Source organism: Dermacentor andersoni, chromosome 11 (assembly GCF_023375885.2).
Source record: "Dermacentor andersoni chromosome 11, qqDerAnde1_hic_scaffold, whole genome shotgun sequence".
NCBI lineage: Eukaryota > Metazoa > Arthropoda > Arachnida > Ixodida > Ixodidae > Dermacentor > Dermacentor andersoni.
In genome coordinates, this window is record NC_092824.1 from 84,040,007 (window position 1) to 84,056,759 (window position 16,753).

The following is a 16,753-nucleotide window of genomic DNA, read 5'->3' on the forward strand; positions in this document are numbered from 1 at the left end:
TCTCGACTCGCCGACGACAGCTCAGTTGACGGACTTGTGTATGCACATGTTCGTTGAGTCGCGGTGGCTTAGTGGCCATGGCGTTTTGCTGTTCAGCACGAGGTCGGCAGTTGGACTCCCGGCTGCAGCCGCTGCATTCGATTATCTGATTGAGGATGGCATGCAACAACATCAAGCTTGTCTGCGCGTTAAAGAAACTTAAAGTGGCCGAACCTAATCTGGAGCACTATGCTACTGTCTCCTTCAGCTTTTATTCATTCACTCGTTTATTTATTTATTTATTTATTTATTTATTTATTTATTTATTTATTTATTTATTTATTTATTTATTTACATGTACCTGCGTCGTGCGCCCATCCGCTTTACATGAAGTGCGGTCGACTCAGCTTCAAAAACTGCTTCGAGGACAGGACCACGCCTCAGATGTTGCTCTCCGACATATTACCCTCGCGTGAGCAGGTCAGCTAAACACATGTTCTTGAAGGAACTGAGGCAAACGCGAACAGTTTGTTTCGTAGACGGCGCAACACTGTCTTTTTTTTTTTAATACGGTGCAAATGTCATTGTCCACGACTGTGGACACTGGCGGAATTCTGGAATAGTGCCGCTCAATTTTAATTTCGCGCTTCCAACACCATAGCCTAGCTGGCTATGATGTTACGCTGCTGAGCTTGGGGTCGCTGATTCAAACCTGGAAGCGGCGATCGCATTCCGATCGGGAGTGAGGGGGAGGGGGGGGGTGGCAACGAAGCTTTCGTGTACTTTGATTTAGGGGAAACTTGCAGAGCTTCAGATGGTCAAAATTAGTCCGTAGTCTCACACTACCGCATACCTCGTAACTTTGCGGCGGTTTTGGCACGTACAGCTCCCGAATTCAACTTTAAAGATACAGTATTTCTCGCTGCATCGCAACAGTCTTGTCTAACACTGATTTAGACACAGCGTCTCTGCCAGCTAAACAATTTATCACAAGCACCGTCTTCGTTTACTATGAATGAAGCGTGCGCATTCTTCTGAAAAAAAAATCTGTCCCGACAACTGTCGGAAAACCCCTAGCGCCGTTTAATTGGACTAACGCCTTTCAGACCATTGCCGCGAGTACGCCCGCAGTACGAGTCTCCACTCTCGGCCGATGCCTGCGTCGTTGGGACCTCTCTCATTATAAGGCTCCCGAGCTACGCCTGCATCTTGAGCCTGGGCTACACGAAACGTGGCACACGATTTCCAACAGCACCCTGCCGGCCTCTATATAGCTAGGTGGCGAGGAAGGCCCGCGCCCGTTAAATATTTCAAGGAAGAGAGGCGCTAGAGCTCTGTTTTCAATTTCGCACATTCGCTGCTGTTAAAGGGCGCTCGCGTTTCTAAAGGCTGAGCGCGCATAAACTGTGCGGTTAGAACGAAGAAAAACACTGAGAGCCCGCGAGTACTTCCACGAACGTTTCGACCATGGCCCGCACGAGCTTGTGGCCGGCGCTTGCCTATTTTTTAATTCTAGGTCCACGTTATGCAATTGCGATTAAATGGCCTGGTGTGTCATCGTTCTCCTTTACCGAAGGTGCGTCGACGTTGCCTCGATGACCTCTGCACGGTGCAGGGCGCCCACGCTAAGCCAAAGGCAGATGCTCGGAGGGGTTTCTTCTTTTTTTTCTTCTTCTTTTAAACTGCGCGCACCCGGTGTGTTTATACGTGCTCTCTCGGTCAGCGCATGCTATGCTACTTCTGTGCAACTTCGATGTGTGGGTGCACTCCGGAATGGTGCCGAGGTGCAGAATGAACTTGCGTGGTATTCTGTTATGCGACCGCTTATGACTTACTGAACAGTGAACTCTTCAGCGCGTGCTTGCGTGCGTGCGTGTTGGAAGTTATCTTCCTCTCCTTCTTCTGATCTTTTAGCACCCTTTACCCTTTCCTCGGTGCAGGGTAGCCAACGGGACGCAGCCCGGTTAACCTCTCTGCATTTTCCCTTATCAATTTTCTCCCTCTCGATCTCTCTCTATCCCTGCTCCAACTTGAATATTGCTCACTGTTACGAGATTTCTATCGAATAATGTGTGAAAGGAGGCTGGCTTATACATATGGCAGATGACCTTTTAATGAGGTGTGTCAAGAATTACATGCAACGCTGCAAATGCGAGGCCGTGAATGAGAGAAAGCTACGTACGAAAACGCAGCAGAAAAAAAAAAGCTGGTGAGTGACGAAGAGGTTATAGACAAACAGAAGCACTGCCTTGGCCAATTAACTGGTTTCTTTAGGCTGCCAATTAGCCCGTTCACATCCCGTGGCACTGACCTTTAGGTTTGCGCTGACGTAATGCAACAACCACGTTGCGGCTCTTTCACAAACCGAGTTTTGTCGGCCATCGCCATTAGTTCGGGTGGCGTACCTTCTATGACCACATCACCATAATCGGCTAATCGGTGCGAATAACAACGGGAATGTATATATATATATATATATATATATATATATATATATATATATATATATATATATATATATATATATATATATATATATATATATATATATATCGGAATTCACGAGAGGTCTAGAAAGACTAATATGAGTAAAGATTTAGGAAGCTTGTTGCAGGGACACCTCAACAGTTTTTATCATGCAAAAAATAGCTTGTGTTCCGATTCCTCTCCTGTTTCTTCGTATGTCAAAGCTGGCAATAAAGTGCCACCTAAAGTGAATATATTGAAATTATCTAATAAAATATACTCGAGTATAGATAGTTGATGTCGTCGAATCAAGTTATCCACACTTTCTCTTTTTTGGTCTTTTTTTGGTACTCTAAAAGACATCTTGTGCTTACACGTACAGCAAATGGCTCATGCAGCTGTTGAGAAATATTTCTTTTTAGCCTCATCAACTCTCATTTTGCGCACGTGTGTATTACGCCGGTATAATGGCCATCGAACCATCAGAAAAGGCTCTTATCGCAAGTCTGTGAAGAAAGATAAATGTCGACTTATATCTACAATCGGCAACGAATAATGGGAGATGTGCTTCGACCGGCGCTATATATGGTACGGCAGGTCTTAGTGATACAAGGTGCCCATCTCAATTATGTGACACACGCCAACACCCGCACATCAACACCGAAGGATATGTGGACGCAAGGTCTGTGTATGTTTCCTGTTTAGGTGTCGCTGTCACCGTGCCTGTCATCTGAGCAACAAGATTTGTACCACCGCGACATAAACACAGTTGATAAATGATATGGCAAGGAAGGCTAATTGCAGCGGAGCGAAAATGAAAAGAAAAATAAGTCATGAAACGGAGGCCGAGTCAAGTTTGATATAAGCTAAGAGGTCCAAGAAGCCAACTACGCCACATTAAAAATACTGTGCAAGACAGTTATGTTCTTTTGAATGTATGTCTCTACCACAGGAGAATATTACCAGAAGAAATTGGCATAAACAGTTGCCTAGGCGCGATAATTGGGTTGTATACCACTAATGTGTGGCGAATGATGCCAAATACTAGCGTAATACCTTGCGTAAGACCCTGACGGTGGGAGAGTTAAGAAATTGAAGATAACTCGAAGCCATAATCTCGTATCGGTTTCCAATGACGCGGTCAGCATACTTGGCAGCTTAACCCAATGCACTGAAGAAACGTCTCTGCTGGTGCAATGACGTTTTTGAGACGAAGAAAAAGAAAACAGTCGCCAGGTAGGACGCCTACATATTAATACAAGTATTGAGTTGTTTGTGTGCTTATTGACGGACTCGAATGTAAATAAATAACAACGGTACCCTTCAGCGGTGATAGCCGTCTTAGTTGTCTCTTAGCGCTCGTCGACGTCTCGATCTGTTGATCGTCCGCTCGGGCTGAATCTTTTCGCGACGCCATTTCGTTCGCTTTTCATGGGGTGCCCGCACAACACACTACACGCGTAATGTTCCATGCAGCCACTTCCTATGGTTTTGTTCGTGCGGCTCCTTTTCTTGTTTTCTTCAAGATATTGCCTTCGTTCTCGTTTGTGTTTACCTTCGTTGCTTAAGCCTAAAAAGGGATGCCTCTGCACAAAACACCCCCTCCCTGTTCCGCGGCCTTCCACCATTCCACTTGCATTCCTACGCCGGCTGCTCAGCTCCTATACAGGCTGCTGAGAGAAAGCAGGGAAGTGGAAAAAGCCGGGAGGGAGCCCGTACAACCTACGTAGGGACCACCACTGCCGCGACTGGGGAGGCATTGTCCTCGATCCCTATTGCCTCCCTTGCAAACCATTTTTCCCCCAAGCAACCAAGCTTGGGAATCTTTGACGCCGCCTAGTGGGGAAGCGGGGAACAATGCAGGAGGATAGTGCGAGGATAGGTAGGGAGAGTCGTGTTTGAGGAAGGGGAAACGGGGCCCGCATTGTGCTGCGCCGCCAAAGGTGGCTCCCGACTTTTCGACCCGGATCGCTGGGAGACACGTACCACACGATGCGTCGGCTGCCACGCGAGGTTGTTCCGACTTCTCCAGCGAGGAAGTGGGATTGAAGGGGGTGGGGAGGGCGGGTTCGTGTCTTGACGCCTGCGTGACTTGCCGACATGGAGCCGCGCGAAAGGACGCCAGATAGCGTACCTGCCTCCGCGCGCTTCTCGTGAGGGAAGCGACGCGAGGCTGCCGTCTCGGGGCGTAGTCGTGAGATAAGACTTGTTTGTCGGTTCGGTCGGCGTACCTGTCTCGTTGCGCCGGGCGCGAAAGAAAAAAAATACCTGAATCGAAGAAGTTCTGCCCGGCCAGTTTTTGTTTTCTTTGCCCTTCTGTTTCTTTTTTGCTTGCTTGCTTGATCGTTTATGCGAACGCGGGTTTTCATTTTTTTCCCCCTTTCTGGATTTGTTTTTGTCCCTGCATATTCGAGAAACGAAACAAAAAGTGCATCGGAGTCAGGAGGCAACAGGTTACGCACGTCCTTTCTCACCTGTCTTGCTACGAGTTTGCCTCTTTATTTTCCGCACTTGACACTCTTCGGCATCCCCGTTTCAGTGACGGCTTCGGCGTGCTCCCGACATCCTTGCGAAATCGCTTTACACATCCAAAAGAAAAACCATCAATATATTGTTCTAGCTGCTTTTTTTAGAGCATTGGTGAGACTGATCACGTTCATTTGCTTACGATTAATTATCCCCCGCGTTCTACTTTCGCGGCCGAAAAACACTGAGCGATGTAGCCTCGAGACTCCTAATTCATGTCATTTGAGCCCCTCCCACCACCTATGCCAAATATGTTTTTATATTTATTTATTTTATTTACCCAATACTGAAGGCAGCAATGCATCCCGAGCAGGCGAGGCTTTACAAAAAGGGTTTATCTACAGTTTTTCAAAGGGACCATTATATGTGCATTACCATTACTATTCCATCGTGAAAATTATGCGGTAACTTATCACGAAGCTTTTGAAGTCTGGGTAAAGTATACTGATCAATGAAAGCGCTTCGAATAACAAAAAAAAAGAAGTGATCTTCTATGCTATGTTTTTGGCAATTGCACGCACCCGAAGTGGCTACAGGAGTCGCAAAACACTTCCCAGCATCCATGTTTTGTACGTCATCTATTATGTCAATTTGCTGGGCGTTGCATAACCACACAGACTTTGAGACCGGTGGTGCCACTTTGAAGGCATTTTGTCGGCCAAAATAGGCAGTACTGTACGGATGATGCGGTCGTGTTTATCGTAAGAAGTTCTTAAGAACATTGCGCACGCTGGTCGGAGCCTTCGGCTCTCGCAGTAAACAATTTCCCAGCCAAAGAAATTGCGGAAGGCTATTACCTTTTTTTTACTCCAATCACTTTCCTATTCACGCTGATTTTTGTAGGATTAAAAGATCGTGTATAAAAAGATGGGGGAAAGCTAACACTAGCCGCGACTACATGCGGGGCCCACATTGCATCATCGCGTAGGAACGGTAGGTGAAGCCAGTTAGCGGGAAGAAGTGCGGCAATGACACCGTTGCTTTCTCAGCCAACGCATGCACGAGAACACAGTCTAATGGTGCTATTCTAGGCACTATGAAGCTCCCCAAGCTCTCAGCTCTGACTGGCTAAGAGAGCGGCTACGCCGTCTAGGATGGGCTCAAAACGCGCAAGATGGCGGATTTCGGCATTGTCCGGAGGAGGATGTGCCGTCCGGTTGGCTTAACGCAGTCTGAATATCCCATTTAATGCAAAACTTGATAGTGCGCTTCCCCGCACGTATAGTTTGACCTAACCCAGATGGCGGAGATTATCCTAGAATTGAAATTAAGATGGCGACGGAAATTTGATCTGATTGACCGCCGCCGCTAGGTGGCGATACAATTCGCACAGCATATATCCTCCTTCTTTCAGGACCTTCGCCTAGAGAGCGTGCGTTATTGAACTAACTGAATTTCTCAAAGTAAAATGCGTCAGGAAATTAGCAAAGTACGACTTACACACAACCTGCAGGCGTGATAGCATCGAATCGTAATTCGAATATACGAGAAAACCTAATTTGGTACACGAGAACACAAACATAAATCCCCCTTTCCGTCTGCCATTTTTTTTTCGGGATCGAGCACGCCACGAAAAATCTCGACCAGCTAGAGGCTAACAGCTTCGCTGTGAGAACTTTTCTCTCCAGTTAATCCGGCTTCGTCGCGTTTCCTTATTTCCCCAGCGCCAAACTTCACCTATAGTCGTCGATGCGGAGAACTCAAGGGTGACGCTCTACTTTAAAGGAAAAGGAACAAGGAAAGCGTGGTGGCGGGTACTTTCGGTCCCACCGAGAAGGCTTCCATTGCGGAGAAGAAAGGATTCGAGGGAGGAACTCCTCTTAGGATTCGCGATGCCGCCGGGGTTATCACGCGCTCGCGCGGGTCGTCGCTCGCCCCGAGGATGATGCCGGCTGCTTGAGCGAGAACGTGGACGCGCCAGCCGGCACTCGCTCCCAGCTCCCCGCGTTTCGTGGTAATTAGGGCGGCAACCGTATACATTCCAGCGCGGTACTCGGGCGCCATCCGAGCCATCGTGACGATACATTTCTCTTTAACGCCAGCCAAGCGCCGGGGTGAGGGGCCGACGACGCCCGCGGGGAGAGTCGCCCTCCCCACCACCCTACCCTGCAAGTCGCCGGAGAATCGGGGGCTCAAGTTAACCGAACAACACCGCGGCGAATAATCTGCAGGCGTCGACACCTTCGCGACGCGCAGCCAGCGAACAGCACACCACCTGCACTACGGTGTACGTTAGAGGCACGAGGAAAAACTCGGTCCACGCGCCCGTCTAATTCCGACCACTAGTGTCGCTTCTTTTTCGGCTCCCCAGTGGCAATGCTTCCGGCAGCACGCGTTTTTCGTTAAACGTTCGTAGCAACGTGTTCGGGAAAAAGGAGTGTTACGATCGGCGCAGGTGGAGCGTCGCAGTTTGCGGGGAGTGGGGAGGTGCGTGTTGGGCGATGTGCTCAACGCGGGAAGAACGGAGGCTAAGCGTTCGTTCGCGTTGCTAATTGTTCATCGGAGCAAGCGGAGCCTCAGGGCCCGGGAGAAACCGAATTTGAGCGAGACCAGCGGAGCAAGCCGATATCGCGGCACGCTCGCGCAGCGGACAGCGGGAGTACGCGAGTAAGGATTGATTCTCGTATTCAGGCGAGCGAATGAGGCTTGCGGGGAGATGGGAGAATGGTTGCAAAGGTTGTTTGGGGGGAGATGATGTTGACAATCCGAGAACTGCCTATTGTGCGGTGTCACCTTTCATGTAGCGTTCGATTCTCGAGAACGTCGTTGCGTCGAGGTTGCTCTGCGCGGTGACCTGACGTTCGAACGGAATTCTCTCTGTGGCTGCTCAGAATGTTGCACGCGCCTTTGAAAGCATCGAAGCGAAGCGAGGCGTAGGCAGTAGCCATTCTTCTTGCCGATTAGGGGCTCTTGATGTTAAACGGAGTGTTGGTGTGCGCTAAGGGCTACGGAACAAAAGGGGCATCCAAAACGACATCGTCTACAGTTTCGCTTTTATGAGAAATACGACCTCGGCCGCAAGGTATGATTGATTTTTGTATTGTTTTGTTTATCCTGTCACTGCGGAAACTTGAATCGCAAAGTAATTCCTTCTGTGTGGGGCTAGAATGAATTCCCCTGAGCTTTCGGTATAAGGACGCAAATAAGAACAATCACCAAATGGTGTGCACGTGCCTCTCTCGCTGTTCCACGTCCAGAAGCTGAGGTCACCAAATTCAATTATCGTGCGTATTCCACAGAGGATGACAACGCACTATGCTCAAAGGTAATCTCAAAGACGCGCTACCCTGAATCTACCGCATGCATAAAGAGAAACTTAGAACAATTGTTGTTTACCTTATGAGTTCCTATAAATAGGAAATTGATCAAAAAAGCGACTTGTGGAATTTAGCGGGGAAAACTACGAGAGAACGGCGCGCTCACATATCCACATTAACCACATGACGCGAATCTCATGCAGTAAGAGCTCAGCAATGATTTTTCAAAAGGTCGCAGTTTTGCCCGAAAGGCGACGCGTCGATTGTAATAGCAAATTAGCAGACAGCCATATGGAGTAACGACAGTACTTTTATCGGCCGTATCAACTTTTAAACATTCGTTTGCTAGCTAAAATAACAAGTATGGTGTCAACTCGCACAGCAAGCATGAACACGTGACACACGATGGCCGCAGACAGTCGCTGTCAAAACGCTGGCGTGAGGAAACGCGGCAGCAGAAGCGAGCGAAGTGGCACTCGCGCTGTCTATCGCTTCAATGCAAACGGAGCACCGAGAACACACAGCACGCATAAAGCAACGAGCCCCCGACGCACCCAGACTCTGCCTCCAATGCAGATTCATCTCAAGATACGGCCGCGCGACCGCACGCAGATGCCACATGCGAAATTGCAGCCGGAGTAGAACGCCGTCCACCACCCTCCCCCCGGTGCCTCGCAATGCTGGGTGCCTCGCGCGCGGTGGAAGACGGCGCGCTTCCTCCCCGCTTTCCTCCCTTTCGCGCGGGCGAGATTGAGCCGCGATAGTTGGCTCCCCTCGCACGCTGTCACTCTCACCTACAGCGTAGAGCAGGCAGCGAAGGTGTTATCACCCTTGGGCTTTATATGGAACATCACGGCAACGGCGACGGTACAACTGCGCTTGGGGTGTTCATATAAGTGCTATCGCAATAAAAAGATTATTAATGTTGGCACGTTATAACTGGAGATTACTCAAACGTCCTTCGCCATGCTGGGCACATAAATTAGGTTTATGACGATTATATTATACTTCAGTACTTTGCATTAGTGCTTCTTTTAGAGGCTGTTATGAGCTTGTCGCAAGGTTTTTCTGCCAAAATGCAAATTAAGAGATTTTACACTGGCGATGAGGAAAATACCATATGCCATTTTCATGAAGGCCAGGTGAGAACTACACAGCGCCCTTACAAAGGAACACTATAAGACAGATCTTTCTTTGTGTTTATGTGTTCAGTTCAAAATGTTTTTTAGGACAAATGGCTTGCAAGTACGGCAGTACTGCGTTCAAACCATGTCCAAGTATGTCAGGGAGCATATCAAGACACTCTGTGCAGAACGGGCAAAAATCTCTTTGGTTATTCACTACTGACAAAAAAAAAAAAAACAAAGCGTGGACGAAGGCTAGAAAACCAAATGCTGTACGTTGCGCATTACCATTATGCGGACAACTCCTTCGCTTGCAAGGGGCACATAAGCAGCGCACGCTCGTTCCATTGCGGGCGTTATACCATAACGTTATGCCACAACAGTTATATCATAACACTTACAAGTGTTATTCGATGCAGCAGATCAAATTATAACACAAGCATTTCTGCACATTTCGTGGATATTCATTTATTGTTCTTATGTGCACTGCTACCACCGTATGCCGCGTTTCGGGGCGCGTACCGAGCCAAGCCTGCATCAGCCTTCTTCCCGCGCTCCGAACATCTCATGGACGTTGGATAAAGTTATGTTGCACTGGATTCGTCTCTTTCACGTATGTTCCACGAAGACAGAGTACATTGTGTCAAACCCGTGCATACGTGAAGTTGTGCTATTGTAAAACGAAATTGCAATGCAGTTGCGCTTTATTCTCCAAGGCCTCCTCCATCAAGAAACAAGCTAATTCGCTTGTATGTAAGCCATCTATTGGGCTCCACAGTAACGTGGTTGGCTTCCTGAGAGATCACGTTTGATTACATTTTGGTATACGTTCTCATTTCTTCTCTCTACGCATGTGCTAGATATAGGCAATTAATTTATTACTTCTTCTGACAGGGGGCGGGAGGAGGGGGGGCGAATATAGACGCGCGCAGAAAGAGTTTTATTTTTTCGGTTAGCTTTTTTTACGAGCCAATCTGTGTTGCGATGTTATCGCCCAGTGCAACACGCACCTTCCTGTATCTGAAGTTCCTGGAATGGTATCGCTGGTTCTATCCGGCGTTTGTTGTCACCGAACCTTGTGTAATCTGAATGTATGCGTGACATGAATTGTGTAAAGTGCCTTCTGGAAAGCACGTGGTACGTGAGCGCCAGCGATTACCCTGGAACCTTCGACAAGCCAGGCATAAAAGCTTGCACGCTTCACCCACGGATCTGATTTCGAATATCGCTAACTGTGCTGGCCGCTATCGCTGTGCTTAGAGTACCGCTTGCTTCTGTTAGCAGGGAGCGTGCATCTGTGCGAGTCGTTTGTATCGTCCGCGAAACGGCGCAACAGGCACCCGCATACTTCAGCGATTCTTTTTTCACTCGATTCGCGCCTTATCATCAAACGTTCACGACACAACCTGTCCCGGCGATGACAGGGCACTGCTCGTACCCCTAACAAATAGCGAGGAGGAAAGGGATCTGAGTAGAATCGTTGCGTCATCCTAGACTCACGGCTACGGCCGGCGCACTTACGAGGGCCAGGCACGTTGAACAGAGCGTGTTCTCTAAGTGGCGTTGGACTCCGTGGCTCGTTTACTGTGCCTTACGCAGTAGCAGGTCAACCGGTCCTGCACGTTTGACCGAGTTAAGATGACAACTTTCTCCTCCGGAGCGAGTTAGACAACAGGTTCCGACGGCATAATGGTTGCGTCTTCTTCTTTCAGTTCACGTAGCTCTTCCATTTATTGGAGATTATATTTTTTTCGAACGAACAGACAGGAAATGTCTTCATTCGCTAAACTTGAACAGCGACATATGCGTGGATCAATATTGCAGTGGAGATGCAAAGGAAAAACACTCAACGGCAACTCAACGCTTCCGCTCCCTTCTATATACAAAAAAGAAAGCAGCTCTTACTTCGTATATATGTCACGCTCTCACGGCCCAATCCCCTCTGTCGCAATATACGTATGTCAGTACCAAGTATAGATGTCACCGTATCCTCCCGAACTAAATATAGTAATGCATGTTTTACCAACCCTTCTCCCGTTACAAAACGTCTGCTATGCGGCCAATTGCGAAACCAAGCGACTGCATCGGCCCCGCCTTGACGACCGGCCGCTTGCAAATCAGAAAACCCTGAAATGCCGACCTATACCGTCAAACCAAATGTCGGTCAAGGCGCAATGAAACTGTCCACATTCGAGTGACTTTTAGGGGAGACTTCGATACTCGCGGGCGTTACCGACCCTTCCTTTGAGGTGCCACGCGTTTCCTTTCCTTCTCCGCTATTCTTACCGTTTTGTTTCCGCCCTTACCCCTCCCCCAGTGTAGGGTAGCAAACCTCAAGTCTTTCTTCCGGTTAATCACACTGCCCTTCGCATTTCAGCTCTCTGTCTAGCGCCGGAGCGTCTGTGCAGCCACGCTGCCACAGACGCTCAATAAACTTCAATGGACTTCAAACTGAACGCGGCCTTGAATGTGTCAAGCAGAACACCTTACTCTGGACCTCTCGCATCCAGAAACACTTAGTGCGACCTTTCAATAGCGCGGTGTCAATCCCGGCAACGCACTCGAAGCCTCTGCTAACGAGACTCGCACCAAGAAGAGCTGCGCCGTTCTCGGGGTCATCTTGTTGAGCCCGTTCGCACGCACCGAATGTGATATCTCCCAAACGCATTAATCCTGACTGCCACTGCCCCAGCTCGCTTGTGTACAGCGGTATTTACCGACTTAGTAATCCCTAAATCCCTAAACGAACTAAGCGTGCATGAAGGTGCCTTTGCAAATTGGCCAACTGCTCTACCACCTGCTCGTTCGACGTCCCATTCGTGCACGCCTACGTTAAATGCCACGTCTCCTGCCAGAGGATACAGTGACGGTGCTCGAGCTCTTGCTGAGGCCAGGGCGACTTGATTTGCTTTAGCTTCGAAGCAGCGCCCCGCATGAATTGCATTTGTTTTCGAATACGGCAAACACGGTATCATTTCCCTTTCGACTTTCTCGAAGGTACATACGCAGCAACCACACAAAACCTCCATTTCTTTCCCGCACTTTCACGTGGGGCACCACTTGTGTCTATACGAAACGTTAACGGCTTACTTGCGTTTTAACGAGTAAATTGTGCTTCTGCCAGGGCTGAAACAAAACATGTTCCATTAGGTAGATATTTCAACACACGAAATCTCTTGAAAATAGGTAATATGAGATAAATAAATGATTTACACTGGATTGTTCTTACGACAGGGTGAAACATTTGTAAATGACGCAATGTGTTTTTTTTTAGTTTTTATGCAAATTCGGCTAATTAACATTTTACCCAGAAGAGCCTTCAGAGGCGCTTGTAATCCTTTTTAGAAAAGCAAGAAGTTGAGGCTCCTAAATTTTACAGCGCATGTTTTCAGAAATTGCTGTTCGACCAGGATGAAGTCTTAATTCCCTTTCGGATTGGTGCAGTACGTCCAGCGTACGTTTCGTACTTTGCGGTGTCTTACCATGCAGGTACGTTATCGCTATGCTGCAAACGCGGTGCAGAAGATGAACACTTTTATAGCATTTATTTAACAACTTTCCTACAAGCTTAGTTTCACACAGATTTCAACATGCGCATTCATTTTTTTTTTCTTTTTTTCGCTGACACAGCTATAAGGACAGATAGATAGCCAGATTCAGGAAAGTGAATGGAGGCGTGCCATGAAATGTCATCGCATATAAAAGAAATAGTGCGAGAACGTCAGCATTAAGACTGTTAAAGTCGGTAGATGTGGCAACATTACCAAAGATACCGAAGAGATCAGAAGTACGCCAAGAATCCCGTGTGTGGATACGCAGCCGTTGCAACATCAAGCGTTCGTTTTGAGGTATGTAGCCTCTTTATCGTCCTGCGGATGTCGACGAGTGGAGGAACTCTGTAATCTCTCACTTTCAGGTCACAGAATGGCAACACCGACGAAGGACTTGTAATGATCAGATAGCAAACGTGCCTTTGAGTTCATTCCATCGGTTCTCCTTGGGCTTAGCTGCGCAGCGGGGACAAGTTTTTATGCCACTGGTTAACTTTTCAAGCTCAAAAAGGCACCATGTTTTCATCGCGGAAATGCGACTTACCCATACGGCGACAAAGGTTTCCATATTTATCGTCGTTTCAATAAAATGAATTGTACGGACCACTAATTCCACAAAGCGTGCGTTCGCGGACTTTACGGTGAAGGTTTGAAAACAAAATCAAACCTCCATAAGCATGAGGAGAGTTATTATTAGCTTACCTTTCAAAACTCAAGTTATAAACAGCTCTTTGAGTAATCGTGCAGACGGCTCAGTTAGTTAAATGGCGCGAAACAATTAGGCCATGCTGCACCGTACGGAAGGTTCGTTTAATGACCTGTTAATGATTTCCCGTCCCATTCAGGGTGGTGAACATGCACCGCGTACTGCTAATCTGCTACTTCCAATTAATGATACCAAACTGTTTTTCTCTGCTTCTGTGACTACGTCAGACAAGAAAGGAAAGTTTCTTTTTAGATACCGAAATGTTCCGACTCAACGTGTTCGGACGCATCCATCCCTGAATTAGTAAGTAGCATTGCCGAAAGCTTTTATAAATTGCTAGTTCTTCTAGAACGCAAGCTGTCTTGCTGAGATTTAGGTCTGTGTCACTATTTTTCCGGTAAGAGGGCAGCTGCGGTGTTCCTCAATGCTGATACCTATCGCAGCGTTTATCTCGGTGTCGCAGTTATGCGAAACCCGCCGCACTTCAGTTTTTAGCGATGACTTCCTCAGGCTGCGTTTTGTGTGCACACCAAGGTCCCAAGTGCTTCTCCCTTGCCACTATCGAACCACGTAACTAAATATCCCGTTTTCCATGCTATCGGTAGGCGCTTCGTTCCTTCCAAAAATGTGGTGCTAATAAACAGTTTGCATAGTGGAATCGTAAGTGCCGCCCCAGCACGGACACCGAGTCAATGACAACTCGAACGACAGGTTTTCAAGTAGTGCCGATACCAATGTATCTTCGGCTACGCCCAAAAGTACGCGTGCTCGACCTAAACAGTTTCAGTAGTCACGTAAGCAACATGCGGATATGTTAAGTCAGACGGAAAGAGCTTAAGCGTGAACCTTCACGACGGTATTGCGGCGTGACCAGAGGCAATGCAACGAGATACACCACTCCCTGGCCTCGCTGCAGTCTCTGTGTGTTGCCTCTCACGCCTTCTGGGACTGTGTTGTTGTGCCTGTGTTACAAGAAATTAGAGGTTGACAACCAACCAACACATATACCTACTCTTATTACAGTTGTACCTCTATGAAAACTATTTAACTGGCAAATGCAGGACTATCACAATGCAACTCGAGTCATTTATTCTCCAGTTATCGGTCGTTTTAACAGAACCCGGTACAAGCACACTTATCAGCGCGAACTTACGATGACCCATTAAATATATTTGGCCATGATAACTCAGGATTGAGTTCGCACGTTGCAGAAGGCCAAATCGCTCAGCAGTGGCTACAAAGATAAAAAGAAAGAGGATGACTTCAAGTACAAACGCATTCATCAGAGCCCACCATGGCAAAGGTAAACACACATAGCCGATCGGCTTTCTTCGAAGCGTTTTGCCGCCAGAAAAGCTCAAAAATAAACGACGCGACGCATCCCCTTTTTCACCCTTAGCAATCGGAACAAGTAGCCGCGACCACGGTGCAAAGAAAGCGTTTTCTTTTCACTCCCCGGCGTCCGTTAGAAATGGAAAAAAATACAAAAAGGGTTTCCGGTCGGCGACGACAGCCAAAAGGGGCTTAGCGCTGAACGTCGATGATTGCGGCGATGGCAATAGCTGGGCCAGCGAAACACTCTCCCCGGGAGAAAAAAAAATGCCAAACCCCGCTTCAGAGAAAGCGAAAGCCACTGGTGGGCGGTCAGGCCAAGAAGCAAAACCGGGAAAGACAAGAAGTGAACGCGAAAAGGCAGCAGACAGAAAGAATAAAAAGGCCCTTACGCGGTGCTCTTCACTGCAATGACGGCACGGCGGCCGCAGCGAGAAAAAGACCGGAGAATCCAGTTACCTGTTGCTGCAGGCTCGCGAAGCGGAGGGGAGCGTCGAACGCCTGTTGCTTCACTGCCGGCGCCGACGAAGACGACGTTCTCGCTCGCTGGCTGGCCGGGCAAGGAGACTCTTTCTCGGAGGGGGCAACGGCGCGCCGGGCGCTGGGGGGGTCCTCCGTCGGACTTCGATCGATGCCTTTCTGCTGCGCGCCCGCCCGCATCGGCACCGGCGGCCTGCGCGCGTATTACGAGCAGTTCGTCTTTCCCGCACAGCAGCGGCGTGAGCTCTGTTCGAACCGAGTGGGGCGCGGGAGGTGACAGGCTTGCACGACGTGTCGCCGTGTCACCTTGGCCTGCGCTCGACGCGTGACGCCAATGGCACAAGTTTTGCTGTCCAGTGGAAGGGCACTTTGATGAAACGGGAGGAGTCACTGCGCTGTTGTTCGTTGCTCTAGGAACCACGAGGCGCTCGAATGTGTGGCGGAAGTTCGTGCGGCGCTGCTGGTGTCCACGTTTCTTGACCAGGCTTAGTGGGAGAGTCACCTTCGCCTCTCCTCCTTCTCCTCTTCGCTGAGGTTGTCTTTCTCTCCGGTGTTCTCGAGCGAAGCAAGCCGGTTTTCTTCCGGGATCCCAGCGCGACACGGTGCAGTTTCGCTTTGTAGAAAAGTACAGGGTGACTTTCGGGAAGTTGCCTCAAAATTCGGGTCATCTTGTCTCTTCTCCCCATTTTTCCTTTCTGTTCCTTACTCAGTTTCATCTCTCTCCTTTAGGTCCTCTTCTCCGTGCGCCTGGCTGCGATGCGGTGAAGTACGTGCGCGTGTGCGCCAAACACGAGACGCGGCTCGCACTCTCTTGCCCGGGTCTCGTCGGTTGGTGCCGCTGCCGCGCACGGACTCGGGCGCAAAGCGAAGAGGGGCGTGCACACTGCGCACGACGGCCGAGCGGGCGGCGGGTGGCGGCGTTGAGGTGCTGGCCCCGACTCACGTTCTGTTGCTGGGAAGGCGAGGCCGCTGCGAAGTGCGCCCTCTACACGCCAGGGGGCGATCTCGCGTGGGGGGGCCTGCGCGGGAGAGGAGGACGGTAGGGGGCAGAACACGCACGCACACGGCACGCACGCTGATCTCGGTTGCCTGCTCGGGCGGAGGGGACCGCGAGCGTGAGAAGTTAGGAAAAGAGCGGGTGCTGGTGGGGTCTCGGCCGGCACTGTGGGGGAGAGCTGCTTGCTGAGGGAAAGAGGGAACGCACACACTAACTGTGGACGAAACGGCGGTGACGTCACGGCGACGCCGAGTCAGTCGGCGGTGACCATTGGCTGCTTCGTCGAGGGGTTCCGAAGGAGCTGAGAAACGATGAAGGGAGAGAGCCGAACATGC

General features: G+C 49.2%; 1 protein-coding gene across 2 annotated transcripts in view; it reads right to left on the minus strand.

Moving 5' to 3' along the window:
• LOC126518306 (uncharacterized) overlaps positions 1 to 16,356 on the minus strand; it is a 181,897-nt gene extending 165,541 nt beyond the window's left edge. For both annotated transcript variants that reach the window (XR_008609620.2, XM_055064303.2), the window contains exon 1: positions 15,401 to 16,356. Coding sequence is in view for 1 of the 2 variants with exons in the window: in XM_055064303.2 (XP_054920278.2) it covers positions 15,401 to 15,601 (201 nt within the window). In the remaining variant the exon portion in view is untranslated. The remainder of the gene's footprint in view (positions 1 to 15,400) is intronic.
• Between the last annotated feature and the right edge of the window lie 397 nt (positions 16,357 to 16,753).